This window comes from Ochotona curzoniae, unplaced genomic scaffold (genome assembly GCF_017591425.1).
Source record: "Ochotona curzoniae isolate NIBS_2020 unplaced genomic scaffold, NIBS_Ocur_1.0 scaffold_1037, whole genome shotgun sequence".
NCBI lineage: Eukaryota > Metazoa > Chordata > Mammalia > Lagomorpha > Ochotonidae > Ochotona > Ochotona curzoniae.
In genome coordinates, this window is record NW_024467083.1 from 33,684,064 (window position 1) to 33,710,520 (window position 26,457).

Here is a 26,457-nt window from a genome sequence, read left to right on the forward strand (position 1 = left end):
TGGGTGCAGGGTCCCAAGGCTTTGAGCCATCCTCCACTGCTTTCCCAGGCCACAAGCAGGGAGCTGGATGGGAAGAGGGGCTGCTGAGATACAAATCGGCGCTCATAATGGATCCCAGCATGTGCAAGGCAAGGACTTCAGCCACTAGGCTACCTACCACTCTGGGCCCTCTTTTTTACTTTTATTTGAAAGAGACAAAGAACTCTACCATCCAGTGTGGTTTATTCCCCAGATGGCCACTTCATCTAGAACTGAGCCAGTTGGAAGCCAGGATCTTATTCCTGGTCTCCCACATGTGTACAGGGTCCCAAGGACCTGAGCCATCCTTCGCTGCTTTCCTAGGCCTAAAGCAGAGATCTGAATCAGAAGTGGAGCAGCTGGGGCTCAAACCAATGTCCATATGGGATGCTGGTGCCACAAGTAGAGACTCAACATGCTATACCACAGCACTGCTCCCTATATCTTAAAAGCTGTTAGTCTGAAATGATTTTGAAAGTTTTCATTGGAGAAAATGGATTGGAAATAGTTAATTCTAGAGGATGTTTGATCAGTGTTATAATTTAATACAAGTGTGTCCTATAGTGTCTATAACAGAATAATATCTCTACAGGTACCCATAAGAAGTAACTTTCTAATCTATGTCACTGATTCTTTTCCTCTTCAGGGCATTGTCCCCTTCCAGAATTGGCAGCTTTTCGCTAGTGCAAGATACGCCAGGAAGCATGGGAAAGAGCTGGGACTTGCAAAAAAAAAAAAAAAGTTAGCTGGTGAGAGATCAGTGGAGGTAATGCTACAGGCATAGGAATTGAGGTAGATTAAGTGGGGAAAGGTTAGGAAGAATTGAGGTTAAGGAAATTGAGTTTATCAGAGATGGGTATCTGGTAATAATTGTCAGGTGATATTGAGTGTCACCAGGTGCTTATGTTCACGATTGTGGATTCTACCCATAGAACCACAAGGCTTCTGTGACTTGATGAGTGCACTCAGAAAACCAGCTTAGAGTTGGACTGGATGCAATGAAAGGATGCCAAGGTCAGCACAGGATAGGGTCTGAAGGAAACTGACTGCAGGTGTTCAGCAGTGATGTCACACAGGACACCCTTAATCTCTCCAGTCATGAATGATGTAACAGCACGTTGACATCCAGAGCTGGCACCATTGGACAGGTTAAGCCTCCACCTGTACCACCTGCATCACCTATGGGTGCCCAGTCAAGTCCTGGCCCTGCATATCTGATTGAGTTCCCTGCTTATGACCTGGGAAAGCAGTGGCGGCCCACTAAAGCGTTACGCTGCTACACCGACATGCCAGACCTAGAGGAAGCTCATGGTTTCTGACTGCAAACCAGCAGAGCCGTGGCCATTGTGGCTATTTGAAGAATAAACTGGTGCAAGATTTCTCTCTGTATTTTTCCTTCTCTTACTGTAGCTATAGCTTTCAAATAAAATTAATTAATAAAAATTTTTAAGGCCCGGCGCGGTGGTGCAAGTGGTTAAAGGTCCTCGCCTTGCACGTCCGGGATCCCATATGGGCGCCGGTTCTAATCCCGGCAGCCCCGCTTCCCTTCCAGCTCCCTGCCTGTGGCCTGGGAAAGCAGTCGAGGACGGCCCAAGGCTTTGGGAACCTGCGCCCGCGTGGGAGACCCAGAAGAGGCTCCTGGCTTCGGATCGGCATAGTATCGGCCCGTTGCGCTCACTTGGGGAGTGAATCATCGGACGGAAGATCTTCCTCTCTGTCTCTCCTCTCTGTATATCCGCCTTTCCAATGAAAAAATAATAAAAATAAATCTTTATAAAAAAAAATTTTTAAAGCTTGTCTTCCAGTGAAGCTTGTTACTGACACAGTGGCCAAGGTTTTTTATTGGGGGTCTGGCTATAGGGCCATCATCTGCTTAGCATGCGCCAGAATTCCAGACATCAAAGATATTCCGTATAAACCAGATTTATATAAGCACTTTAGACACAGCCACCCACTATTAACCCTCTAAACATCCAAGTTCTCAGGTACCAGCCATGGGCCAACCTTGCAGGTCGCTTTCTAAAGATAACAATCTCAGGCCTGCTGTCTTAGCTGCTTGCTGCATGATTGCATTAAGTACCAGGTTGGGGAGAGGAGCAAGTTGTCTAAAATGAGGCATATGATAAGACAAAAGAAAATAGATAAAAAGCAGCCTGGGGGACAGTAAAGCATGCTGAGAGCCACTACATAATGCCTCAATAGCAGCACCTCCACTATGTTCTAGGGGAACAGTGACAGTGCTGATTTGCAGTAAAGCATTCCATAGCCTAGTAAACTTGGAAAAGAGTAGCTAAATGAAGTCTCTTTTAGGCCAGCACAGTGGCATAGTAAGCTGGTTCTCTGCCTGCAGTACTGGGATCCTATATGGGTATTTGTTCATCTCCTAGCTCCTCCACTTCTTTTTATTTTTTTTTTAAGTTTTTTTTAACTTATCTGTATTTTTTTTTTTAACTTTTATACAGAGAAGAGGAGAGACAGAGAGAAGATCCACCATCCATCTGCTGATTCTGATTCATACCGTTGAAGTGGCCAAAACAGCCAGAGCTGAGCCAGCCTGAAGCCAGGAACCTCTTCCAGGTCTCCCAAGCAGGTGCAAGGTCCCAAGGCTTTGGGCTGTCTTTGACTGCTTTTCCAGGCCACAAGCAGGAAGCTGAATGGGAAGCAGGGTACCAGAATGCGAACCATATCCACATGGCATCCAGAGTATACAAGTCGAGGACCCTAGACACTAGGCCACCGTGTCAGACCCGTTCCTCCACTTCTGATCCTGCTCCCTGCTATGACTTGGGAAAACAGTGTGGGTGGGTGGCTCAGGTCCTTGGGCACCTGCAGACACTTGGAAGATCTAGAAGCTCCTGCCTTCTGGCAGAGAATCACCTCAGCTGGAGCTGTTGCGATCTCTTGGGGGATGAACCAGGGCGTAAAAAACCACTATCCTCTCTCTCTAAAATCTACCTTTCAAATAAAAATAAAATCTTTTTTTTGGAAGTGGAGTTTTCCTCAGAGTCTTTCAAATGCCGATGTGGATTATGCTTATTCCAGAAATTGATCAATGCAGCATTTCTTATTTTTCTGATCATGGAGGACATTCATAGCACTAGTTAGTGTTCAGCAGCCCTAGTCTGGAAGTAAGTGCTTTAGACTTCTGGTTTTCACATACAGCAAAGGAGGCCTGCAGTGTGGCAGGCTTGCTTCTGTGCACAGTCTTGTATATGTAAGGTATAGGTATAATGTGGTTACAGAGCTGACTGAGTCCTGGCTCCTCCACCTCTGACCCAGCCCGCTGTGAATGTACCAAGGAAGGCAGCTGATGAAGGCATAAATACTTGGGTTCCTGCCTCCTGCCCCATGCAGGAGGGACCCAGATGAAGTTTTTGGCCTCTCTGATTGGCCTGGCCCAGACCTGATTTTCGCAGACATTTGGGGGTGAACCTCCAGATAGAAGCATACTGTCTCCATCCCCCTTTCCGTTCTCTGACATTCTCCCTTTCAAATCAGAATAAATGCTTCTTAAAATCAGAACAAAAACGTCAGTAACCTAGGTCCAGTGCTGTAACCTAGAGGCTAAAGTCCTCACCTTGCTCGGGCCAGGATCCCATATGGGTGCAAGTTCTAATCTTGGCAGCTCCACTTCCCACCCAACTCCTTGCTGTGGCCTGGGAAAAGCAGCTGAGGACGGCCCAAAGCCTTGGGACCCTGCACCCGCTTGGGAGACCCGGAAGAAGCTTCTGGTTCCTGGCTTCAGATCAGCACAGCTCCAGCCTTTGTGGCCACTTAGGAAGTGAACCAGTGCACAGAAGATCTTCTTCTCTGTCTCTCCACTGTATATCTAATTTTCCAATAAAAATAAAAAATAAATGTTTAAAACTGTGGGGTTTTTTTTAAGATTTATTTATTTATTTATTAGAAAGTCAGATATACAGAGAGGAGAGACAGAGAGGAAGATCTTCCGTCCGATGATTCACTCCCCAAGTGAGCGCAACGGCAGATGCTATGCCGATCCGAAGCCAGGATCCAGGAACTTCTTCCGGGTCTCCCACGCGGGTGCAGGGTCCCAAAGTATTGGGCCATCCTCAACTGCTTTCCCAGGCCACAAGCGGGGAGCTGGATGGGAAGTGGAGCTGCCGGGATTAGAACCAACGCCCATATGGGATCCCGGGCGTTCAAGGTGAGGACTTCAGCTACTAGGCCACACTACCAGGCCCAAAACTGTGTGTTTTAAACACAGAGATGCTTCCAGAGCTGCTCATTTGCACATAATGCAGGTATGCTGCTATATTGTGGTCTAGCCTGTTTACAGTATCCACTGACTTTCCACTATACTGCTTTTCATATAAATGTTTTAAAAGAGAAAGGAGAAAATACCCAAAATGAAGTAATACATTTCCTAAATATATCATTTTTAGTTATTCCATCATTACTGGCTGGCTATCGAAAATTGTGTTGAAGTGTAGTGGTTCTTCCTTACCTGTGTTTTTGGATTCTAGATTTCATTTTCCTTAATTTAAAAATATTACAGAGGGGCCCAGCGCGGTGGCACAGTGGTTAAGGTCCTCACCTTGCACGCCCAGGATCCCATATGGGCACCGGTTCTAATCCCGGCAGCCCTGCTTCCCATCCAGCTCCCTGCCTGTGGGCCTGGAAGGCAATTGAGAATGGCCCAAAGCCTTGGGACCCTGTACCCATGTGGGAGACCCGGAAGAGGCTCCTGGCTTCAGATCGGCATAGCATCGGCCGTTGCGCTCACTTGGGGAGTGAATCATCGGACGGAAGATCTTCCTCTCTGTCTCTGCTCTCTGTATATCTGCCTTTCCAATAAAACAAAATAAATCTTAAAAAAAAAAATATTACAGAGATAAAGGATTCACAGATTTTGAGCTTCACACTGATCTCAGCAGTGCAGTGAAATTCCATGCTGTGCCCCGCAGCGCTCTGTCTCAGCTGGAGCGTGAGTCATCCTGTTGTCCAGCACCTCCAGTAGTCACCTGTTAACCACCTCTGTTATCAAACTGATAGTCACTATTTTGCAATGCTTGGGTTTCTAAGTAGTAATGGACCGAAGCTTGAAGAAGTGATGCTGACAATGCAGAAACGCCCAGGAGAAGGCATAGAGGAAAAAAGTGAAAGTACATTAAGGCTTTATCTTGTTGTTTATTAGATTTATTTTATTTGTTGAAAAGTATAATGACAAGGAGGGACAGAAAAAGATTTTCCATCCATTGGGTTTACTAACTAAATTGCTGTGACAGCCAGGGCTAGGCCAACTTAAAGCAGGAACCAAAGCACTTGGGCCAACTTCTGCTTTCCCAGACACATTAGCAGGGAACTGGATGGGAAGCAGAGCACCCAGCAGTCAAGCTTGCATTCAGACCTAGGATGCCAGGCCTTCAGACAGCGCCAGCCCCATATGAGCACATTCTGAGAGAGTGAGAGACCTGCGAAACTGGCACCCCATCAGAGCACTGGGTCAGTTCTTGCTGCTCCCCTTCTGACCCAGCTCAGTGCTAACACAGCTGGGTAAAGCAACAGAAGCTGACCTAAGAGCTTAGCCTCTACCACGTTCCTGGGAAACGTCGGTAGAATCCCGGGCTCCTGCTATTACAACTATCGGAAATAAACCTACAGATGCAAGACTTACTTTCTCTCTCTGTCTCTTTCTCTCTCTCCTTCCCCCTCTCTTTCCATCCCTCCCTCTCTCTCTCCCTCTCTCTCCCTCTCTCTCTCTTCTTCTCCTTCTCCCTTGCCACATTCTGCCCTCCTCTGCCTTTCAAATTAATTAGCTTTAAAAAATTTTTTTAAAGATTTATTTTTATTATTTTTTCATTGGAAAGGCAGATATACAGAGAAGAGAGACAGAGAGGAAGATCTTCTGTCCGATGATTCACTCCCCAAGTGAGCGCAACGGGCCGATACTATGCCGATCCGAAGCCAGGAGCCTCTTCTGGGTCTCCCGCGCCGGGCTCAAGCTTTAAAATATTTTCAAGGGCCCGGCGCGGTGGCACAGTGGTTAAGGTCCTCGCCTTGCACGCCTGGGATCCCATAGGGGCGCCGGTTCTAATCCCGGCAGCCCCGCTTCCCATCCAGCACCCTGCTTGTGGCCTGGGAAAGCAATCAAGGACGGCCCAAAGCTTTGGGACCCTGCACCCGCGCGGGAGACCCGGAAGAGGCTCCTGGATCGGCATAGCATCGACCATTGCACTCACTTGGGGAGTGAATCATCGGACGGAAGATCTTCCGCACTGTCTCTCCTCTCTCTATATCCGCCTTTACAATAAAAATAATAAAATAAAACTTTAAAAAAAATAAATAATAATATTTTGAGAGGGGCCTGGCGCAATGGCACAGTGGTTAAGGTCCTCACCTTGCACACCCGGGATCCCATATGGATGCCGGTTCTAATCCCGGCAGCCCCGCTTCCCTTCCAGCTCCCTGCCTGTGGCCCAGGAAAGCAGTCAAGGACGGCCCAAAGCCTTGGGACCCTGCACCCACGTGGGAGACCCAGAAGAGGCTCCTGGCTTGGATCCGCATAGCATCGGCCGTTGCGCTCACTTGGGGAGTGAATCATCGGACGGAAGATCTTCCTCTCTGTCTCTCCTCTCTGTATATCCGCCTTTCCAATGAAAATAATAAAATAAATCTTTAAAAACATCTATATTTTGAGAGGGCCCAGTACAGTGGCCTAGCAGCTAAAGTCCTCGCCTTGAACATGCCAGGATCCCATTTGGGCACCAGTTCTAATCCCGGCAGCTCCACTTCCTATCCAGCTCCCTGCTTGTGGCCTGGGAAGGCAGTTGAGGATGGCCCAAGGCCTTGGGACCCTGCACCTGTGTAGGAGACCTAGAGAAAGTTGTTGGCTCCTGGCTCCTGGCTTCGGATCGACTCAGCAATGACCATTGCAGTCACGTGGGGAATGAATCATCAGAAGGAAGATCTTCCTCTCTGTCTCTCCTCCTCTCTATATATGACTTTGCAATAAAAATAAATAAACCTTTAAAAAATATATAGAGAGGCCATGTTCATATAAATTTTGTTGTAAATTGCTATAATTGATAAGTGTTCTTACTGTTAATCCTTTACTGTGCCTGATTCATAAATTAAAGTATGTGAGAACTATGTGTAGATATGAAAGCCATTACCACTGGGTTTTGGACATCCATTTGAGGTTCATTCAAACTTTTTCAAATATCTTTGTATTTATTTCTCAGTGTACCTGCATAAGTGCTTTTCCAGAATAAGTGTCAAGGAGATTAATCTGGGTCATTGAAATGTACATTTCCAACTTGGCAAAGATAATGCAAAATTGCCCCAAGATATTCATATGTGCATGTCCACTCACAGTGTGAAGTTCCTAGTGCCTCACAGCCTTTTTAACATTTCCTATTGCCAGATTTTAATGCTTTACTTTCCCCTTCCTCTGCATAAGGTCGTGAATACTAACCTAATTTAGTAACTGTTATGTCCTTTTCTTGTGAAAAGCTTATGATGTTTTAATTTTTGGTTATCGGTTTTTAGGCATTTTATATTCTAAATGTTAGTCCATTGTCACTTTTAAATGTCACAAATATCTTTTCATTTTCTTAGGAGTACAAGGACAATGTTGCAAGGAATAACAAGGCTTGCCCGCAGGGTCCACAAGGTGAGTCAAAACGGACATGACTGCTTTTTTTTTTTATATAAGATTCATTTATCTTTATTAGAAAGTCAGATATACAGAAAGGAGGAGAGACAAAGAGGAAGATCTTCCATCCCATGATTCACTCCCCAAGTGAGTGCAACGGCTGATGCTATGCTGATCTGAAGCCAGGAACCAGGAGCTTCCTCCAGGTCTCCCACATGGGTGCAGGGTCCCAAGGCTTTGGGCCGTCCTCAACTGCCTTCCCAGGCCACAAGCAGAGAGCTGGATGGGGAGCGGGGCTGCCGGGATTAGAACCGGCATCCATATGGGATCCTGGTGTGTGCAAGGCGAGGATTTTAACCACTATGTTAGCGCACCGGGCCCCAGACCTGACTACTCTATGCAGACTTCCTCTAGGCGGATTTCTTGTTTTTCAATAGAGTTACTATATCCAAAATCTAAAGCTCTAGAAAACTGTGCTGACTAGTATTTCAACTTTACCCTCAACAGAACAGTTACTGAGCTGGCACTCTGGCTTAACTGGTTAGTGTTCCACCTTCAAGCATCAGCATCCCATGGGCACTGGTTCGTGTCCCGTGCCTTCACTTTCCATCCAACTCCCTCTTTGTGGCATGGAAAAGCATTAGTGGATAGCAAAAGTCCTTGGGACCTTGCACTCCTGGTTCATGGCTTCAGATCGATCTAGCTCCAGCCTTGCAGCCATTTGGAGAGTCAACCAGAAGATAGAAGATTTTTTGTGACTCCCTGTCTCTGAAAATCTGCCTGATTCATGTTTATTGGAAAGTCAGATTTACAGAGAGAAGGAGACAGAAAGATTTTTCCATCAGCTGCCTCACTCCCCTAATGGCCGTAACTGCCAGAGCTGAGCCAATCCAGAGCCAGGAGCTTCTTCTCGGTCTCCAATGCAAGTTCAGTGTCCCAGGACTTTTGGCCATCTTCAACTGCTTTCCCGGGCCACAAGCAGGAAGCTGGTTGGGAAGCAGAGCCGCCAGAACATGAGCTGGCACCCAAAAAGGGTCCCGGTGCATAAAAGGTGAGGACTTAGTCACTAGACTATTGAGTTGGGCCCAAAAATAATTAGAACTTTAATTTTAAAAACAGCAGTCATGGTTGCATTTCTACCCATCTGTTTCCCTCTTAGCTGCCCTCAAATTTTCCAGTATTAGGTCTCAGAATAGATAAACTTGAGAATTTACCATGTGATTGAATCAGCACATGGAAGAGCTCTCTCCATGTGTGTCTCTCTCTTTTTCTCTGTGTGTAGCTTTGTCTTTTCTTTGAGCAAAGAAAGGAGATCCTGTATCTGGGACTGTCATTGTGGCACAGCTGTTGAGCTGTGATGCCAGCATCTCATGTGAGCACCACTTGTTACACTTCCAGCTCCATCCTAATGCACTGAGAAAATAGCAGAAAATGGCCCACCCACATGGGAGACCAGAATGAAGGTCTTGGTTCCTACATTATACCTGACCCATCTTGACTGTTGCTGCCATTTGGAGAGTAAATCAGCAGATAGAAGATCTGCCTGGCTGTCTCTTCCCCTCTAACCCTGCTTTTAAAATAAATAGGGCCCGGCATGGTGACCTAGTGGCTAAAATTCTCACCTTGAACACACTGGTATCCCATGTGAGCACCGGTTCTAATCCCAGCAGCCCTGCTTCCCATCCAGCTCTCTACTTGTACCCTGGGAGGGCAGGTGAGGATGGTCTAAGGCCTTGGGATCCTGCACCCGTGTGGGAGACCTGGAACAAGTTCTTGGCTTCGGATTGGAACAACACCAGGTGTTGCAATTACTGGGGGAGTGAGCCAGCTGATGGAAGATCTACCTCTCTCTCTCTCCTCCTGTTTATCTCACTTTGCAATGGAAATAATAAATCTTCACAATAAGTAAATAAATATATCTGGAGGGGTAGGACCCTATCTCTTTAAATTACCCCATGTATAAATGGTATAAAAGCAAGGATCAGAGGGCCAGCATGGTGGCAAAGCAGGCTGCTTCTCTGCCTGTTTTGCTGGCATCCCATGTGGGTGCCATTTCGAGCCTCAGCTGCTCTTCTTGCAATCCAGCTCCCTGCAAATAGCCAGGGAAACCAGAATATGATGGCCCATGTGCTTAGACCCCTGTACCCGCATGGGAGATCAGGAAGAAGCTCCTGGCTCCTGGCTTCCTTCCAGCCCAGCTGTGGTGGTTGCAGCCACTTGAGGAGTGATAGAGCAAATGGAAGATCTCTCTCTTTCTCTCTATTTGTAACTCAAGTAAAATAAAATCCTTTTATTAAGAAAGAATCAAATGGTGGGTGAATTTTGGCCTCAACTGGTCATATTCCAAAGCTAAAGTTTCTTCTTCCTTAATACCAGACAAGAACAAACGACCTGAAGCTGACTGCAGAGAAATGTGGGTGAGAAGTTTGTGGAGTGTCTGTCTAGTTTAGTTCAGGATAAGCAAGACTGGCCTGTGAATGGTATCCTTTCCGGAACTATATAATGTTCATTCTGGAACTGTGCAGAAGAGGCAATTGTACATATGGTTGTTTTCTCTAGAAGCAAGAAACCAGCTGGGTGGTACCATTTTTAACACTCTTAAAAAGGAATCCATTTCCTACAAAAGCCTAACTAAAGCCATTGATTTACTGGAAAAGTAGCGCCACCATGTGGCCCTTGAATATTTTTATTTTGTGTTTGGCTTGGTGAGGCCAGATGATAGTTTTCCTCTAGTAGGTATCTAAGTAATTGACTTACTGAAGTGTGTTCTTCAGGCTGCTATGCTGAGATAACAAACCCTGACTTCTGAATTCTAAGTGACTGTGTGTGTATGTGTGTGTGTGTATTTTACTTTTTCTGTTGCTGTTCTCGTGGTTTTTTTTTTAAAGATTTATTTATATTACAAAGTCAGATATACAGAGAGGAGGAAAGATCTTCCGTCCGATGATTCACTCCCCAAGTGAGCGCAACGGCCGATGTTATGCCGATCCGGAGCCAAGAGCCAGGAGCTTCTTCCGGGTCTCCCACACGGGTGCAGGGTCCCAAGGCTCTGGGCCGTCCTCAACTGCCATCCCAGGCCACAAGCAGGGAGCTGGAAGGGAAGTGGAGCTGCCGGAATTAGAACCGGCGCTCATATGGGATCCCGGGCGTGTAAGGTGAGGACTTTGGCCGCTAGGCCATGCCGCCGGGCCCTGTTCTTATGTTTCTAAGAGGCTTTGTAGGCACAATGAAATTGGACATCAGGGTAAATAAAGTCAGATTTACAGAAAAAAAGGAGCAACACAGAAGGATTATTCATCTGCTGATTCACTCCCAAAGTGGCTGTAGCAGCTGGAGCTGAGCCAATCCAAAACTAGGAGCCTAGAGCTTCTTCTAGTTCTCCCATGTGGGTGCAGAGCCCCAAGGTCCCATGCCGTCCTAAACAGTCTTCCCAGACCACAAGTAGGGAGCTTGAGGGGAAGTGGAGCAGCTGACATGTCTATACAGAATCCTGGAGCAGGCAAGGCAAGGACTTTAGCTACTAGGCTATCGTGCCAGGCACTGCTCATGTAGTTTTGTTTTGCTTTTTTAAGATTTATTTATCTTTATTAGAAAGTCTGATACACAGAGAAGAAACAGAGAGGAAGATCCTCTATCCACTGATTCACTCCCCAAGCTGCAGCAGTAGTGGGGCTGCACTGATCCGAAACCAGAAGGCAGGGGCCCGGAATTTCTTCCGGGTCTCCCACACAGGTGCAGGGTCCCAAAGCTTTGGGTCATCCTCAACAGCTTTCCCATGGCACGAATAGGGAATTGGATGGGAATCGGGGCCGCCAGGATACTAACCGGAGCCAATGTGAGATTCCATCCACCCACCCCTGATTCCCCCACCACACTGATGGGCCCCAGGACCTGAGCCACACTACCTCCCTGTGGACTCACATACCCAGTCCCCACTGGTCCTGGCTGGCATGACTCACCTCACCTCAGCATCCACAATCGTACTACGCAGCCTGGCCTAGTCTAGTCTGCCCCCTGTTCCAGCTCCTGCTGGTGGGTGCTGCGGCCTATCCCAGCCCCGTCTGATTGCTGTCTTGGTCCTAATGTAAGCTGGCTGGTGTTGCAGTCCGATCTGGCTCCTCCTACCACCTGTCCTGGTTCTCAGATCTGCCATTGGGTATAATGTGCTGCCAAAACTGGTCTGTCCCCAGACCTGACCCACATGTATATTGGTGTGTACTGTAACCTGGCATGGTCTGGGCTGCTCCTTGTCTTGCTTCCTGCACTCACCTGCAGGGGCTGTGTCCCAATGAAGGAGTTTCCCAAGCTCCTCCATCGAGTGCCCTCCCAATGTCAGTTCTTGCGCACACCAGTGGGTCACTGGCCCAGGTTGACTTTGTCCCCTCCTGTCCTGACAAGAACAGTGGTCTTGCTCATCTGGCCACACCCATTCTGGTTCTTGTTGTTGGGTGTTGCAGCCCAGTGCTACCTGGTCCGTGCCCGCACACAGCTTTCACATAGTTCCGGGGAAGTCAAGACCTAGTCTGGCCTGTTCTACACCCAACCTGGCTCTCACAAGTACCAGGAGGGTCAAGAGTCAAACCCAATCCGTCATTCCACCGTCCCAGTGTACACCCGTGCCGGCGCAGTCTGCAGCCATTTACATTGTTATTGGAAAAGCAGATATACGAAGAGAAGATGCAGAGAGAAATATCTTCCGTCCACGGGTTCAATCCCCAAGGAGCCACAGTGGCCCACCCTGAACTGATCCAAAGCCAGGAGCCAGGATCTTCTTCCGGGTCTCCCACACATGTACCAGGTGACAATACTTTGGGTCGTCCTCAATTGCTTTCCCAGGTCACAAGAAGGGAGCTATATGGAAAGTGGAGCAGCTAAGATTTAGTCACTAGGCTACTGCACTGGGCTCTATTTTTTTTTTTTTTTTAGGATTCCTTTATTTTCATTGGAAAGGCAAATTTACAAAGAGAAGGTGACACAGAAAGAGGTTGCATCTTCTGGCTCATTCCCCAGATGGCTGCAGTAGTCAGAGCTTAGCTTATCTGAAGCTGGGAGGCAGGAGCTTTTTCTGGGTCTCCCTCATGGGTGCAGGGGTCCCTAGACCTTGTGCTACTCCCTCCTATACATTCCCAGGAGGAAGTCTTTTGTTCTTAAGCTCAGTTTCGGGGCTCTCTACTTACCGTCTTCCCAGATTTTTCTCCTGAAATCTCACTTTCCCTTCCCTCGCCTTGTCCCTTGCCTCTGAGTTGCCTGTAGCATGGTGACTTCCAATCAGCTTGATGTGTTACTTACTCCTTTGTCACTTTTCTCTAGGGAAAGTCTAAACTCTAGGGCCAGAACGGCAAGTAGGCTATGGATATAATTATAACTGTCAAGTAATGAGGAACATTGCACTAATTTCCCAATAGTTGAAGTGGCTGTCATCACAGGAAAGCTGAGAGTCGTACAGTATTAATAACCTTTCATCACTGCGGGCAAGTGCATCGAAAGAAAATTCCTCCTTTAGGCTGGGATCCCAGTGTGTTCAAGATGAGGATTTTAGTTTCTAGGCCACCATGCCAGGCCCATAAATAAGTGTTTTTTAAAAAACATTGTACGGTCCCGGCAGCGTGTCCTAGCAGCTAAAGTCCTCACCTTGAACACATCGGGATCCCATATGGGCGCCGGTTCCAATCCCAGCAGCTCCACTTCCCATCCAGCTCCCTGCTTGTGGCCTGGGACAGCAGTCGAGGACGGCCCAAAGCCTTGGGACCCTGTACCCGTGTGGGAGACCTGGAAGAGGTCTGGTTCCTGGCTCCGGATCAGCATAGCATCGGCCATTGCTGCTACTTGGGGAGTGAATCATCGGATGGAAGATCTTCCTCTCTGTCTCTCCTCCACTCTGTATATCTGACTTTCCAATAAACAAATAAATCTTAAAAAAAAAAAAAAAACATTGCAAAAGCTGGACCAACAATATGGCACAATGGGTTAATCGGCTTATGACAGAATTCAAGTCCCACCTGCTCCACCTCCACATCCAGCTTTCTATTAATGAGCCTGGGAAGGCAGCAAATGATGGCCCAAGTACTTGGGCCTCTACCAGGGATGTGGAAGACCAGGATGCAGCTCCTGGCTTTTGTCGAGCCCAGCCCTGGCTTGTGCTGCCGTTCAGGGAGCAGACTAGGAGGTGGATGATGTCTCTCCCTCTCTTGCTCTTTGATTCAAATAAATGTTTTTAAATTCTTTTAAGAACTACTTAATTAAAATATCTTGTTTTAAAACAGTGTTGATAATTCTGAAAACGCTCAAGTACTTTCTTTTACAGATAGAACCTGGGCGTATGGTGCATGTGGGGACCAGAGCATCCCAGACCATTGCTGCCCACCTAGATGACCAGGTTCCAGCTCAAAGTCCCAGAGCTATTTGCCGCACCAACGAAAGTGATCCGGTGAGTTGCTATTATGTCTGTGGCCTTTTCAGAGCTTCTCCATGGTACGGCTGTCCTCACTTTACATATCAGGAAAGCTGAAACGTAGAGACACTAAACATATTTCACGTAGTCAGATGATGGTATGCCTGTGGTAGCACCCTGTTACCCAGGTCCCCTCTGACCTCTCTATCTGTTCTGTAGTCACTAATGCACCCAAGTCAGCCCACATCTGCTGGGATGTCAGCCTTCCCGGGGAGCTCTCCCAGTGCCCAGAATTGCTGAACAGAGAAAAGCTGCATATTGTAGCACAGCAGGTTAAGCCACCACTCAGCATGCCCCTATGCCTTGTCAAAGAACCTGACTTAAGTCCCGGCTGCTGTGCAGTTGAATCCACCCTCCTGATGTGCATCCTGAAGGGCATATGATGGCTCCAGTGCTTGAGTCCCTGCATCCCATATAGATATCGCTTGGAGTCCCAGTTGCTCCATTTCCAGTCCAACTCCCTGCTCTTGTGCCTGGTAAGGCAGCAGAGAATGGTGCAGGTCCTTGGGCCCCTGCAACCACCTGGGAGACCCATAAAAAGCTTCTTGCATCATCCTGGCCATTGCAGTCATTTGTGGAATGAACATCCATCTGAGGTGGGAGCACCCTCTTTAATTGTCTCTCTTTCTGTTAACTCTACCTTTGAAATAAACAAGTCTTTAAAAATACGAAAGACATGAGAAAAAGAAAAAAAAAATGCTTGCCTCAGATCACACAGTAAGGCAGGTACAGACCCCCGACTTCCTCATCGCCTTGTGATGCTGCATCCTGCATTGACAGGTTGATTTTCTGGTATCCAGGAGAGGGAGAGCTAACCTGCTTTTTTGTGAAAAGAACAGCACTTGCAGGATCACCGCGGGATCCAGGTCCCCTTCCTCCCCAGCCATGGTGCTGCCTCTCTCACGTGCTAGTAGATGTGTACAGAGAGGAGGAGAGACAGAAATATCTTCCATCCGATGATTCACTCCCCAAGTGACATGTGCCGATCCGAAGCCAGGAGCCCAGATCCACTTTCAGGTCTACCATGCAGGTGCAAGATCCCAAGGCCTTGGGCCATCCTCAACTGCTTTCCCAGGCCACAAGCAAGGAACTGGATGGGAAGCAGGGCTGCTGGGATTAGAACTGGCGCCCATGTGAGATCCCAGTGTGTTCAAGGCAAGGACATTAGCCACTAAGACATTGCGCCAGGCCCCTTTGTCCTTGTTCTTATGCTAAGTCTTCCCATCTTGTTGTTGTTGGGAAACAAGAACAACAACAACAAAAAAGTCTCAGAAGCATGTATTTTAAATATGCCTCTAGCATTCACCTGTTTTTCACAACCAAAAAGTGATGTAGAATAAATGAAGGAAATCAGTGAAATGCCATTCAGCTTCCTCTGTAATTGTCATCCCTTTATCTACCAATTCCTGAGGCGTTTCTATGGAAATAGCATGTGAATGATTTAATCACAGGAGGGTCTGTGTGCAGCACAGAAAGTCCAGACGGCAAGAATGATCTGTTATTCCCACACGTGGTGCTGAGCCATAGGGTTTACCCTTCAAACCACCACCCTTATAGTAAATACAGTATACTGGAGTTGGGAACAGCAGCAAGCATTTTTATCTAAGATAAGAAGAAGCAGAGTCCAGAGCGATAGCCTAGGAGTAAAAGTCCTCGCCTTGTGCACACCTGGATCCCATATGGGCACCAGTTTGAATCCCGGCAGCTCCACTTCCCATCCAGCTCCCTGCTTATGGCCTGGGAAACTAGTTGAGGACAGCCCAAAGCCTTGAGACCCTGCACCTGTGTGGTGACCTCTTGGCTCCTGTCTTTGGATCGACTCTGCTCCGGCTATCGAGGAATAAGCAGACGGAAAATCTTGCTCTCTGCCTTCTTCTTTCTGTATGTCTATCTGCCTCTCCAATAAAAATAAATTAATCTTTAAAAAAGAAAAAGATGCAAACTACCCTTCCTGTGTCTGTGTGAGGTTTTTCCATCCACTTTGCATTGTTGTCACTTGTTGGTGTTTGTCTTTTCCAGGCCAAGCATGGGGAGCAGCAGGAGGCGCAGCACTACAGCCTTCCCCTCCAGGACGTGAGGACCGTGTTTCCCCAGGGGCTGCCGCCTCGCTTCGCCATGCAGGTGCTCAGGGCACAGACCAGGCCTGGGAATGGGACAGCCCACAGCGAAAGGGTCGGGGGATTCAGGGCAGAGGAAACTGTAATATAGGACATTTGAATCAAAAGGAGAAATTCAACCATTCCCTGATCAACCATGTATCATTATTAAAAAAAAAAAATTAAATAAAAGGAAAACAAAAATTCAACCATTGTTTATCAGTTGTAAGTTACAGAGTACAATTTAGCTAGTTTACCCTCTGAACCGTTTTAAGTCCTTTGTGGATCTAAGTAACAATTTTTTTTTAATTTATTTTTATTGGAAAAGCACATGTACAGAGAAGATCTTCAGTCTGCTGATTTACTCCCCAAGTGGTCACAATGGCCGGAGCTTAGATGATCTGAGGCCAGGAGCCAGGAGCTTCCTCCAGGTCTCCCACACGGGTGCAGGGTCCCAAGGCTTTGGGCCATCCTCAACTGCTTTCCCAGGCCACAAGCAGGGAACTGGATGGGAAGTGGGGCCTCTGGGATTAGAACCAGCACCCATATGGGATTCCAGTGTGTGCAAGGCGAGGACTTTAGAAACACTAGGCTACCACGCCAGGCCCAACAATTTTATATAAATAAAAAATACAATGGCTTTTCCTTCTGTTACTCAACAAAGTTATAGAAACTTTTTCATTCAAATTATTGTTAAAATTTAACATTTGCCTTGGCAAAAATTAAATTGTAATAATTTCCTAAGCCAAATCGAGATGATACTTTGATTACTTACATCAAGGTTGTCGATTCTTTTGGGTTTTCAGAAGGTATTTTTTGGCCATAACCTCAACCCAAATAGTATAATTATGGGGTGCTCTATAGTCATCAAAGTAATTCTGGGTTAACTGCAAGCAGAGTTTATTGCACAAGTGGATGAATTGTTTGCCATGAGAATTATTTTGTCAGTGTCAAGCTTGCCTGCAGGTGATTTTTAGCTTAGGAGCCAGAGAATGTCATGCCTTTCGTGTCTTATTTAAGGGAAGAGAGATGGCCATTTAATGTAACAGTTACAAGTCCCTGCTGGGGATGCCCATGGCCCCTGTTGGCTTTTCTGCTTTAGCGCCCAGCTACTATGTTTCCAGGCCAGCTTCCTGCTAGAGTACACCCTAGGAGGCGGCAGCCCCAGCTCCCTAGATCTTTGCCAGAAGCAAGGAAAACGCATCGGAGATCTTTGCTGCTGGAACAATTAGTACTGAGGAAATAATCCCAGTATCGCAGTTAAAATTAGACCACAGATAGGCCTGTCATTGACAATGTTGTCAAAATTGGAAGACCAACCAGGAGAAAATGATTTATAACGGTACCTTAAACAAGACATCTGCAGCACTGGAGTTAGCCTTAGGGTTGTGAGAGGCTATCTTTAATTAACCATTTCAAGTTACTTTCAGTCTGGCTTAACTGCCTGTGTGCTAAGCGGAATTATTCATTCTTTCCGTAATTCCCATTTTTAGGAAGACCAGCTTGCTTATTATTCTTTGGCATGCTAGTACTCTGATATTCCCAGCTAGTACACTTGCATCATGTGTTTGGAGATCGCTCTTTCCAGTGAGTTTGGACACTTGTCAGTTTCTCTGCCAGCCAATTATTTGGTTAGGATTTCTTTTAAAGCTACCAACACTACTTTAATGCTTGTCTATTTATAAGTAGTACTTATTAGCTATTTATTCTTGTTGGTATAATTAATTATTTCCTTTACAAATCATTTTCACACACAAATCAGTGCTTTTCAGATCTTCCTGTCCAAGTGTTGTAGTGACAGAAGGGGAATGAATACAGCTGCTCTCACTGTGTCCATATACTCGTGGTGTGGCTTGTGGCCTCTGAGTTACAGGGCAGCTGACCGCACTGGCCTCTCAGCCATGGTGTGTAAGCGTTTATCCTGGAGAAAAGTTTGAATGGTTGCAGGAATGATTAACCAAAACTAGAAGAACATTTCTGCATGGTACTATATGTGCAGCTCTTTGTAGAGTATTTTATATACTTTATTTAAAAAAAGTAGTTGTATTTATTTTCATTTCATTTGAAAAAGAAGAAGACAAGGTTTTCCATCCATTAGTTTACTACCCAGATGCTCACAGCTGTCGTGGCTGTGCCAATCTGAAACTTGAGACTCCCCCAGGGGAGGCTGGGAACCTAGTAGTGAAGCAGGTGCCCATTAACAGGAAGCGAAATCCAAAGTGGGGGAACCAAGAACCCAGCCAGGAATTCCAGGATGGGATGCAGTATGTGAAGGAGTGACTTCACTTTGCCAAATACTCAGACCTTAATATGCCTTTTTATATTTGCCTTGACCCTAATTTAACATGTGTAGTTAAGAGATGGCCTAATTATTTACAGATTCCATTAACTGCTATATCTAGACTTCAGTAACAAAAATTGCCAAAATTTTCTTGCTTGATGTGGGATAATGCAGTTGAATTTTAGCTGAATTGCATGAATAGAGTTTCAGGATCAACTGAGCCTCTCAAGTAAATAAGGACTTGTAGCTTGGTGCTTGTGCTGGCAGGCTTAGGCCCGAAGCATTCACCAAGCACTGCTGAGACGGCCCCCAGCCCCCTTCATCCGCCTCTCTGTTTTCATTAGGTGAAGACCTTTGGTGAAGCTTGCTTGATGGTGAGGAAACCAGCTCTAGAGCTTCTGCATTACCTGAAAAACACCAATTTTGCTCACCCCGCTGTACGATACCTTCTCTGTATCCTTTGTTGCCCGCTCGGGCCCTCTGGAGCCTGTGCTGTCTACTTTCAAATGAGGACAAAGAATGCAGCAGCGGTGACCATGCAATCGTCCTTCTGCTGAGGTTTTCTTTAACAGCAAGTACTTCAGATGGAGAGAAGGGAACAGGAAAAACGCTCAGTCTCTGCCATGTGATTCATTTCTGTGCAAAACAGGACTGGCTGATCGTGCATGTTCCAGATGGTAAGAACTCATTCCCTGCTTTGCTGTCCAACTGACATCCTGGCTTACTCTGGCCATCTCGGGTCCTGCCAGCTGGGGCAGGCCCATACTGCAGGATAGCTCATTGCGATCTTGACATTAATTTCAAGTAGGCTGCCCATTCAGGTTCATGTGACAAGAGAAAATTTGACTTAAAACTTCTTGGGGGTGGTGGAGGGTTTAATGTGATAGCTCAGTGGCTGGATATTCACCTTACAGGCACCAAGATCCCATGTGGATGCTACTTTGTCCTGGCTGCTCCACTTCCCATCCAGCTCCTGTAGCTTGGGAAAGCAGTGGATGGCCCAAGCCTTGGGACCTTGCACCCACGTTGGAGACTCAGAAGAGGCTCCTAGCTTGGGAAAGTTCTAGCTGTTGGGACCATTTGGCGAGTGAGCCAGTGGGAGGACGATCTTTCTTTCTCCATGGATCTGGTCTTCCTTCCAAATATAGATAGATACATCTTAAGCCTGGTGTGATAGCCTAGTGACAAAAGTCCTCACCTTGCACAGGGTGGGATCACATATGGGCGACAGTTCTAATCCTGACTGTTCCACTTCCCATCTAGCTCCATACTTGTGGCCTGGGAAAGCAGTTGAGGATGGCCCAAAGCTTTGGGAACCTATGCCCACATGGGAGACCTGGAAACAGCTCCAGGCTCCTAGCTTCAAACTGGCTCAGCACCAGCCGTTGTAACCAGTTGGGGAGTGAATCAACGGATGGATCTTCCTCTCTGTCTCTTCTCCTCTCTGTATATCTGACTTTCCAAAAAAATTAATTAATTAATCTCTGGGGGAAAAAAATGTCTTTGGGGAATACAGTGACATTCTAACTTTAAAAATAAACTTTTAAGATTATTTAATTGAATATCAGAAGTACACAGAGAAAGAGGGCTGCCACAGCCAGGGCTGAGCAAGGCCAAAGTCAGAAGCTTCATCCAGGTCTCCCATGTGGATGCATACCCAAACACATGAGTCATGTTCTACCACTTTCCCAGGCCATGAGCAGGCAGCTGGATTGAAGTGGAGCATCCAGGAAGTGAACTGGTGTCCATAGGGGCTGTGACAGTGATAATGTGGATACCTGGGTTCCTGGCAGCCACAGCAGAGACCCAGGTCGGGTTCCCAGCCTCAGCCCCTCAGCTGCTGCAAGCATCTGGACCGGAAGCCAATAGATGACAGTTCTCTCACCACCTTCTCTCTGGTTCTTTGCTTCTCAAAAATAGTTAAATAAAAGTATAGAGCAAGCAAGGTAAGCCAGACTCACAAGACAGACATTTCTCTGATGTGTTTCAGCTTATATAAAACCCAGAACAAAGCGTCAACACGAAATGGTCCTTTGGGCTAACATTGCTGTCTGCTGCCTGCTTCTACTCCAGTGGAAATGTGGTCTTGCAGCCTTTTTACTGTGTATTTGTTGAATGTTATGATTAGTGGCAAATTAAGTCTGTGGATTAAAATTATGACTGCAAATACTGTTGAACAGAGGACAGGGAAGAAGAGGTATTGGGGAAGCAGGGGGCAAAGGGAAATATGATTATCTCCTTGAACTGCACTTTTGGAATGCCTAAAACAAACAGAACTGCCAGTAAGTAGAAATTCCATCTCATCTCTTATGTTTGCTTTATATATTTAGTATAGTGGATAGTGGTGCTTATTTTTATTTTGAGGTTTTTCTCTTTTTTTTCTTTTTTTTTTTTTATTGGAAAGGCAGATATACAGAGAGGAGGAGAGACAGAGAGGAAGATCTTCCATCTGCTGACTGATTCCCCAAGAGGCCATAACATCTGGAAGCCAAGCCAGCCCAAAGCTTCCTCCAGGTCTCCCACACAGGTGCAGGGTCCCAAGGCTTTGGGCCACTCTGACTGCTTTCCCAAGCCAGAAGCAGGGATCTAGATGGGAAGCGGGTCTAACGGGACACAAACTGGCTCCCATATGGAATCTTGGCACGTGCAAGGTGAGGACTTTAGCCACTAGGCTATTGCGCTGGGCCCATAATGGTGTTTAAAACAAACCAGACACCTGGGCAGTCATTGTGGCGCAGCACTGCCTGTGACAGCAGCATCCCATATGTGCACCAGTTGAAGTCCCAGCTGCTCCACTCCTGATCCAACTTCCAGCTAATGGCTGGAAAGTAGCAGCAGATGGCTTGAACTCACATAGGAGACTTGGATGCAGTTCCAGGCATCTGGCCATTATGGCCATTTGGGAAGTGAACCAGTGGATGAAAAAATTTGTGCTTCTCTCGTTGTCTGGAACTCTGCCTTTTAAAACATATAAATAAAAACTTCAAAGAAAAAAGTAACTTGCTAAAGGAAGACTACTTTAGAAATACCTGTAGGAAAGTGGGTTAAGCACTGACTGGGACAACTACCATCCCAGAGAGGAACGCCAATTCAAGTCCTAGTCACTCCACTTGGGACCCAGCTCCTGGGAACCGTGGAGATGTTTTCCCAGTGGTTTAGTCTGCAGGGGTCCACAATGACCAGAGCTGGCCCAGGCCTAAAGCCGAGAGCCTGAAATTCCATTTAGGCCTCCCATGTCATTGATAGCTCAAACATTTGGGCTGCCTTCCCTTCCCTTGCTTTTTCTCTCAGGCCAGCAGGGAGCTGGAGTTGAAGTGGGCACCCTGGACTTGAACTAGTACATGTACAAACGCTAGCAACACAGGTGGAGGCTTAACCCACTTGCCATAATGTTGATCAATCTAATTTGTTTTCTTTATGTTTTTTAGCTCATCTTTGGGTAAAAAATTCCCCGGATCTTTTGCAATCCACCTACAACAGAAAGCGCTTGGATCAACCTTTAGAAGCTTCAACTTGGCTGAAGAATTTCAAAACTGTCAATGAGCGTTTCCTGAGCCAGGTGAGTGTGGAACTGAGCGCACTGTCTGCCTGTTGGCACCTTTGTCCTCTGGGTGCTGGTAGACAGCAGTGGATCGCTGCAGTAACTTGGAAGGTACTTCTGGTGTATTTTCCTCATTCGCCCTGTTAACAGTGGGCTCACAACTTGAAACCATGTGAGATAGTCTACAGGAAGGTAATCCCAGTGGTGGGCAGCCAAGTGGATTCCAGTGGAGCCACTGACCTTCCCAGGGCAGAGCCTCCAACCCCCCTAGCATCTGTTCAGCCACGGGTTTTCTCCAGGTCTTTTCTGGGAACCAGTAATTCGGTAGTAAAATCCTCTTTTCCTCCAGCGTTTTTGGCATGCAGCTGCTCCACTCCAGGGGCTCCCCCCAGGATAAAGCACAATCACTGAGGAGCTTGTTTGAAAGGCTCCTGCTTCACCTTGAGGCTGACTCATTCACTTGGGTCCTGAGGGCTGCACTGCACTCACTCCACTGGAGAGCCTTCCCTCCCACACCTCTCCTTGGGCTGTGGTCACCCTTGGTGCTTATTGTTTGTTTTGTTTGCTTGTCTCTAGATCAAAGTTCAAGAGAAGTACCTCTGGAGTAAGAGGGAGAGCGTGGAGAAAGGCAGTCCTCTGGGCCAAGTCGTGGAGCAGGTAGAAACCCGGCCCGCCAGCGTCTGCCAGAGCAGCTGGCACCCGGGGCTGTGAGCACTGTCTCCCCACAGGGCCTCACACGTGTGAAGAACGCCACAGACGCCGTGGGCATCGTGCTGAAAGAGCTAAAGAAGCAGAGTTCTTTGGGTCTCTTTCACCTCCTTGTGGCTGTGGATGGAGTCAACGCTCTCTGGGGCAGGACCACACTAAAGAGAGAAGATAAGAACCCGGTAAGAAGGCGGGCTCCTTGGGGCCCCTGGGGTCTGGTACCATCGTGTGCGCGTAGGCTGAGGCCTCAGCTCTGCGCCTGCACAGTGTGCTGTCCTGCCCCACAGGTGGCCATGCTGGCTATTTGAAAGCAGCAGCAGAGGGCATTCCAGCAGCCCTGCCACATTCCAGCCCAAGCTTGTGCGCTGCTTTGTGTTAACTGTTTCTGTCCACTCAGTTTGACAGTGAGGACAGAGCATGTGAGCAAAGACGATCTTTAGAATCACAGAGAGGCTGGGCCTAGGGGAGTCTGTGTGATCTTCTGGGGTGACTGCAGTCTCCAGGAATAGGGTATTTTCCTAAACAACAGCTTATCCCAAAAGATGTTCTTCCAGATCCCACAATTCTGGAGCAGGTTGAGGATTTTTGTTGTTCTTTAATCACTGACAGTTCAGTTGTCTCAGAGTAGCCTCCTGGAAAAGCAAGTGATGACCATTTGTTTCCCTCTCTGTCGTGGACCATATGCAGATTGCCCCAGAAGAACTAGCCCTCATTCACAACCTGCGGAAAATGATGAGAAATGACTGGGTAAGTGCCTGTCATGGTCAGTGCACCTCATAAACAAGTGTATCTTCGTTTTAAGCATTTTTTTTTAAAGATTCATTTATTTATTGGAAAGTCAGATACACAGAGAGGAGGAGAGACAGAGAGGAAAATCCTCCATCCGATGATTCACTCCCCAAGTGAACGCAACGGCTGATCCGAAGCCAGGATCCAGGAACCTCTTCTGGGTCTCCCACACAGGCACAGGGTGCCAAAGCTTTGGGCCGTCCTCGACTGCCTTCCCAGGCCACAAGCAGGGGGCTGGACGGGAAGTGGAGCTGCCGGGACTAGAACCAGCGCCCATATGGGATCCCGGCACATTCAAGGCAAGGACTTTAGCTGCTAGGCCACGCCGCCGGGCCCTGTTTTAAGCATTTTATTGTGAATGTTTCCAGTCTAATTTTGAGGACTGTAAGTTTGTTATTTAAGCAAGTCAGGAGAAAAGTCTGAATTTAAATCTGTGCATTTGGTTTGAGACCTAGAAACATGTTGCAGTTAAATTGAAGATATGCAGTAATTTGTTGTCAAAACAATCTGGAACTGTTCCCAATTGTGTTGCTATTGAACTGTGCTAAACCGTACTGCCACAACACTCTGTGGCCACAATAAGTGATCAAAAAGCACTGCTACCTTCTCAGCCTTTTTTCTTTAAATACTTAATTTGAAAGAGTGATAGAGAAGGAGAACCTTATAAGCAGATCTTCTATCTACTGATTCACTCCCGCCCTGCCCCCAGTGCACACAGGAGCTGGACTAAGCCAGGCCGCAGTGCTTGGGCTGCCACTCCCTGCCTCCCGGGGCATTGGCAGGACCCTGGAGAAGTCTGGGAGCAGCCAGGACTCCACTGTGGAACACAGGCCCCCCAGGCCGCGGCTTGACCCAATGTGTCATTTGTCATCTTTTCTAATTCATCCTTTTCCCCTTCCAGACTGGAGGTGCCATTGTATTGACCTTGAGCCAAACTGGCTCTCTCTTTAAGCCCCGGAATGCCTATCTACCCCAAGAGTTGCTAGGAAAGGTAAGCTTGGCGGGATAGTTATCGTTCCTTACAGTTACTCAAAAGAAATAGTCTTTTCTATGCTGTTATTTTGACATAACTTCATACTTTGAGGAAAAATTGTTTTCCTAAATGCCAATCACCCAGATTCCTAGGATGTTAACCTTTTTTTTAAGATTTATTTTATTTTTATTGGAAAGTTAGATATACAAAGAGGAGGAGAGAGGAAGATCTTCCATTCAGCTGCAACAGCTGGACCTGAGCCATCCAAAGCCAGAAGCCTGGAACCTCTTCTGGGTCTCCCACATAGGTGCAGGGTCCCACGGCTTTGGCTCAGCTGCCTTCTCAGGCCACAGGCAGGGAGCTGGATGGGAAGTGGGGCTGCTGGGATTAGAACCGGCGCCCATATGGGATCCCGGGTGTGCAAGGCGAGGACTTTAACCACTACACTATTGCGCCTGGCCCTGTCCTGTTACTTTTCAAATTTTGTCCTACTAATATCTGTATCCCATATGTTAGTGTTTCCCTCATAAATCAGCTCAAGCTCCAACATTTCTTCTCATCACTTTCTGTTAAAACTAGAGATTTTTCTTTGCATTTTTTTTGTCCTTATGTCTGTATCATATTAACTTGATTCCAAAAGTCAAAGTTATTATTACAAATATCTGTGTTTGCTTAGACTAGTAGCATGCTCCTCATGTGGCTCTGTCTGTTCCTGGTGTTTCCAGCCCTGGGGAGCTGCAGCAGCCACTGCCGTCTGTGAAATGCATGGGGTGAGGTAGTTGCAGGCTGAGGGAGACACACCGGCCCTAGCAGCGCTCACCTGCCACTGACACAGCACTTCTCTTCTCTAGGAAGGATTCGATGCCTTGGACCCCTTTATTCCCGTCTTGGTAAACAACTATAACCCGAAGGAATTTGAAAGCTGTATTCAGTATTACTTGGAGAACAGCTGGCTTCAGCATGAGAAAGGTCAGTCACGTGGTCATGCCTCGCTCTTCCCATTGTCCTGGCTGCTTTCCCAGTGAAAAGAAAGGAGGGAGTGTGGCTGAGTTTTAATGTATAAAAGATTCTATTTCTCCCCAAATTCTCACTGCAACCCAGACTAAAGTGTTCCTGCTGAAGGTGGGAGCGGGGCCGGGCAGTTCCCATGTGTTTGTGTTGCTATGACTCTGGCTGCCAAGTTTTTCATCCATCCAAGTCAATTGAGGGACTCAGGTGCTGCTGTGACTCATGCCAAGTAATTCCCACTGTGGGAGATGCTACCTCATCACCAGCCACCTCTCTGCCCGCCTTTTGGTCCACTCTGACGGCGGGCAACCTCACTGTTCACTTCCCCTTGGCCAGCGTGCTGGACCTGAGAGGAAACACCAAGGGAGAGCCAGCCAGTCCTCCCTTGGTGACTGAGCATCAGTTGGAACATCAGCACTTTCCAGAGGAGTCCGGGGACAGCACAGGTCACGTAGACCAGGCTGGGAGGCACTGCAGAGAGCCTTCAGAAGGGCCACCTTAGGAAGTGGGTTACGTGCCAGCGGGAGCTGGAGCAGAGGGCCTCTGACTTCTAGGGCTACAGTGCTTGGGAAGGCCCTGTCATCTGTCTTTCTGATTCCACCGTAGCCCACACGGAGGATGGGAAACAGGAGCTGCTATTCCTGAGCCACGCAAACCCCGGGCAGCTGGAACGGCTCTGTGCCTATCTCTGAGGGCGTGGGGCCACGGTGGCCTCACCGTTCAGCAGGAACCAGTTGGGAAAACAGCCTGAAGCACCTGGCAAGAGCAGCCTGACCCTTGTGAAGAGCTTGCAGTGGCTGGCAGCTGGCTCCGGGTCAGCCTGGAACCAGGCTCCCTGCAGGGGACTGTGCGTACGTGGCTAGCAGCTAGCAGCCTGACCCTGAAACCAGTATCAGTTCATTGACTGGTTTTCACATTCAACGTAAATCATGGATGATTTCCTTTAAAAAAAAAAAAAGGTAAATATTTTTCTTAAA

General features: G+C 47.3%; 1 protein-coding gene across 2 annotated transcripts in view; it reads left to right on the forward strand.

The window, feature by feature from the left end:
• The window catches only part of DAP3 (death associated protein 3), a 33,410-nt gene extending 6,953 nt beyond the window's left edge, over positions 1 to 26,457 (forward strand). The window contains exons 2-14 of one of the 2 annotated variants that reach the window (XM_040999039.1): positions 7,600 to 7,654; positions 10,013 to 10,053; positions 13,941 to 14,063; positions 16,107 to 16,208; positions 18,809 to 18,917; positions 19,049 to 19,141; positions 21,893 to 22,023; positions 22,582 to 22,662; positions 22,734 to 22,892; positions 23,398 to 23,457; positions 24,401 to 24,490; positions 25,324 to 25,441; positions 26,087 to 26,457. In XM_040999039.1, coding sequence (XP_040854973.1) covers positions 10,048 to 10,053; positions 13,941 to 14,063; positions 16,107 to 16,208; positions 18,809 to 18,917; positions 19,049 to 19,141; positions 21,893 to 22,023; positions 22,582 to 22,662; positions 22,734 to 22,892; positions 23,398 to 23,457; positions 24,401 to 24,490; positions 25,324 to 25,441; positions 26,087 to 26,172 — 1,158 coding nt within the window. In that variant the 5' untranslated portion in view covers positions 7,600 to 7,654; positions 10,013 to 10,047 and the 3' untranslated portion in view covers positions 26,173 to 26,457. The remainder of the gene's footprint in view (positions 1 to 7,599; positions 7,655 to 10,012; positions 10,054 to 13,940; positions 14,064 to 16,106; positions 16,209 to 18,808; positions 18,918 to 19,048; positions 19,142 to 21,892; positions 22,024 to 22,581; positions 22,663 to 22,733; positions 22,893 to 23,397; positions 23,458 to 24,400; positions 24,491 to 25,323; positions 25,442 to 26,086) is intronic. The other variant, XM_040999038.1, reaches the window with a different exon arrangement.